Here is a 2822-nt window from a genome sequence, read left to right on the forward strand (position 1 = left end):
AAAAAAAAAAAGAAAAGAAACTTCTTGGGCATACAGGAATTTGTGTGCAAACCTCTGCTGCCATGAAGGCCTTAAGTCAGGGTTTCTTTCTTTTTTTTTCTTCTTGAGATGGAACCTCAAGCCATCACCCTGGGTAGAGTGCCATGGCATCACACCTCACAGCAACCTCCAACTCCTGGGCTCAAGCGAGTCTCCTGTCTCTGCCTCCTAAGTAGCTGGGACTACAGGCACCAGCCGCAACACCCAGCTATTTTTTCATGGTTGCAGCTGTCATTGTTGTTTGGAGGGCCTGGGCTGGATTTGAACCCGCCACCTCAGGTGTATGTGGCTGGCGCCTTAGCCACTTGAGCCACAAGCACCAAGCCAAATCAGAGGGATTTTGCTAGAATCTTTTATAGGGAATTTTCAGGCTGGACTTCTCAAAAGTCTTTCACAAGCCCAAGTTTCATCTGTGCCATTAGATACCTGTATGCATTGGGTAAATTCCTTTTCTCTTGAGGTCCCCGAGCACATTTCCGTTCCCAGACGCGTCAGCAAGTTACCTTCATCACTTAGCATAGATCAGGAAAGATTACTGAAGGGTATCTGGCCAGTTTTCCAAAGGTTTTGGAAAACTTTTTATTGGCCTTATAAAGGCAACCTTAATTCCTTAACACAGTCTAGACATCTCTGGAAATGCCATTCCAGACAGAGCCTTGGTCAAGTTAGGCCCCCAACCAACCCATATGGGATCCTGCCTCAGTTTCTCACAAGTATGCCTGACAGTCTTTTCACTGCTCTCCCTCTAACAGCTTTTTTGGCCAGAGGTATATAGGTGTTTCGCCTATCGTTTTTCCTTTTATTTTAGAAATATATTTGTGTATATGCCCATACACACTGTATGAATGTATGTGTGTATATATGTATTTTTTTTAATTCATTTATTTCAGCCCAAGTAACTGTCACCCTGGGAAGAGTGCTGTGTTGTCACAGCATCCTCAATCTTCTGGGCAAAATAGATCGCCTTGGCTAAGCCTCATGAGTTGCTGGGACTAGAGGCATGTGCCATGGGACCAGACTAATTTTTCTATTTGTGGTAGAGTTGGGGGGGAGGTCTCACTATTTTCTTTGTTTTTTTTTTTGAGACAGAGTCTCAATCTGTCACCCTGGTTAGAGTACCTAGGCATCACAGATTACAGTAACCTCCAACTCTTGGGCTTAAGGGATTCTCTTGCCACAGCCAGGAGTAGCTGGGATTACATTCGCCCACCTCTACGCTCAGCTATTTTTTGGTGGTCATTGTTGTTTGGCAGACTGGGGCTGTATTTGAACCTTAGGTCGCCGGTGTATGTGGCTGGAGCTTTAGTCACTTAAACTACAGGCGCCAATCCAGACGGGGTCTCACTTTTGCTCAGGTTGATCTCAAACACCTGTGCTCCAGTGATCCATTCACATCAGTGTCCCTGAGTTCTAGGATTAGATACGTGATCCAATTCCCTGCCTCTCCATTATCTCTACAACTTCTGCTTGCCTGTTGTGCTGCATATTCTTACCTGCCTTTCATAATTTCCCAAATGCAGTGTATACATGCAACATTTATTTATCTTTAAGATAATTGGTGCCTCTCTACTGTATTATGGTATCTTCCTTAAATTCTTAACATGATTTTGCAGATAAAATGTGTAATATGTATTTAATGGATTCTGAGAAAAAGTGAGTGCTAAAATTGTTATTGTTTAAATTTCTTTCAGCTCTATCGACTCATTCTACCCAAGACGGTTTGCAAGAGCTCAGCACAAATATTTTATTTCCGGAGATGATCCTGGGCAGATATCAAAGTTGTGGCCCTGAGAATATAAACTTTATGAAAGACTGGGAAGGTGTGTATGAGTGTAAGGAGCAGAAAGTATGTTACAGTGGACTTGACAAATGTGTAACAGCTACCCATGACAAAGTTTTCCAATGTAGTAAATGTTTAAATGTCTTCCAACAGTCATCAAATATAAATCGACATAAGATGATATGTACCTTAGAGAAAACTTTTAAATGTAAAAAGTATGAGAAAGCCTCTAAGCTCTGCTCACATATCACAGAACATAAGATAACAAATACTGGAGAAAAACAACACAAATGCAAAGAAGGTAGCCAAGTCTTCCAATCTAGCTCAAGACTCCATGCTGGAGAGAAACTCAACAAGTATGAAAATGATGGCAAATGTCTTAACCACAGATCAATATATTGTAACTATAAGATTTTGAATACTGGAGAAAAACCCTACAAATATAAGGAATGTGACAAACTTACCAAGCAGTATTCATACATTTATGGCCATAAAAGAATTCATTCCAGAGAGAAATGCTACAAATGTCAAGACTGTGGCAAAGCCTTTAAACATTACTCAAGCCTTTCTGTACATAAAGTACTTCATTCTGGAGGGAAACCATACAAATGTGAAGAATGTGGCAAAGCCTTTATCAGGCACTCAGTCCTCTCTACACATCAAAGAATTCATTCCAGAGAGAAACCTTACAAATATCAAGAATGTAGCAAAGCCTTTAACCAGTGCTCAAGCCTTTCTGTACATCAAAGAATTCATTCTAGAGAGAAACCGTACAAATATCAAGAATGCGGTGGAGTCTTTAATGTTAGTTCATCCATTACTAAACATAAAAGTATTTACTCTGGAGAGAAACCCTACAAATGCCAAGAATGTGGCAAAGCATTTAAACAATCCTCACATCTTTCTGAACATCAAAGAATTCACTCTGGAGAGAAACCCTACAAATGTCAAGAATGTGAGAAAGCTTTTAAATGCCACTCACACCTTTCTGTACATCAAAGAA

At 40.6% G+C, this 2822-nt stretch overlaps 1 protein-coding gene across 1 annotated transcript in view; it reads left to right on the forward strand.

Moving 5' to 3' along the window:
• Positions 1 to 2822, forward strand: part of LOC111722444 (zinc finger protein 98-like) — a 31612-nt gene that overhangs the window by 17196 nt on the left and 11594 nt on the right. The window contains exon 2 of the mRNA XM_023508518.1: positions 1731 to 2809. Within this exon, the coding sequence (XP_023364286.1) occupies positions 1796 to 2809 (1014 nt within the window). The 5' untranslated portion in view covers positions 1731 to 1795. The remainder of the gene's footprint in view (positions 1 to 1730; positions 2810 to 2822) is intronic.

This window comes from Otolemur garnettii, unplaced genomic scaffold (genome assembly GCF_000181295.1).
Source record: "Otolemur garnettii isolate 467f Iridium unplaced genomic scaffold, OtoGar3 scaffold00253, whole genome shotgun sequence".
Lineage (NCBI taxonomy): Eukaryota > Metazoa > Chordata > Mammalia > Primates > Galagidae > Otolemur > Otolemur garnettii.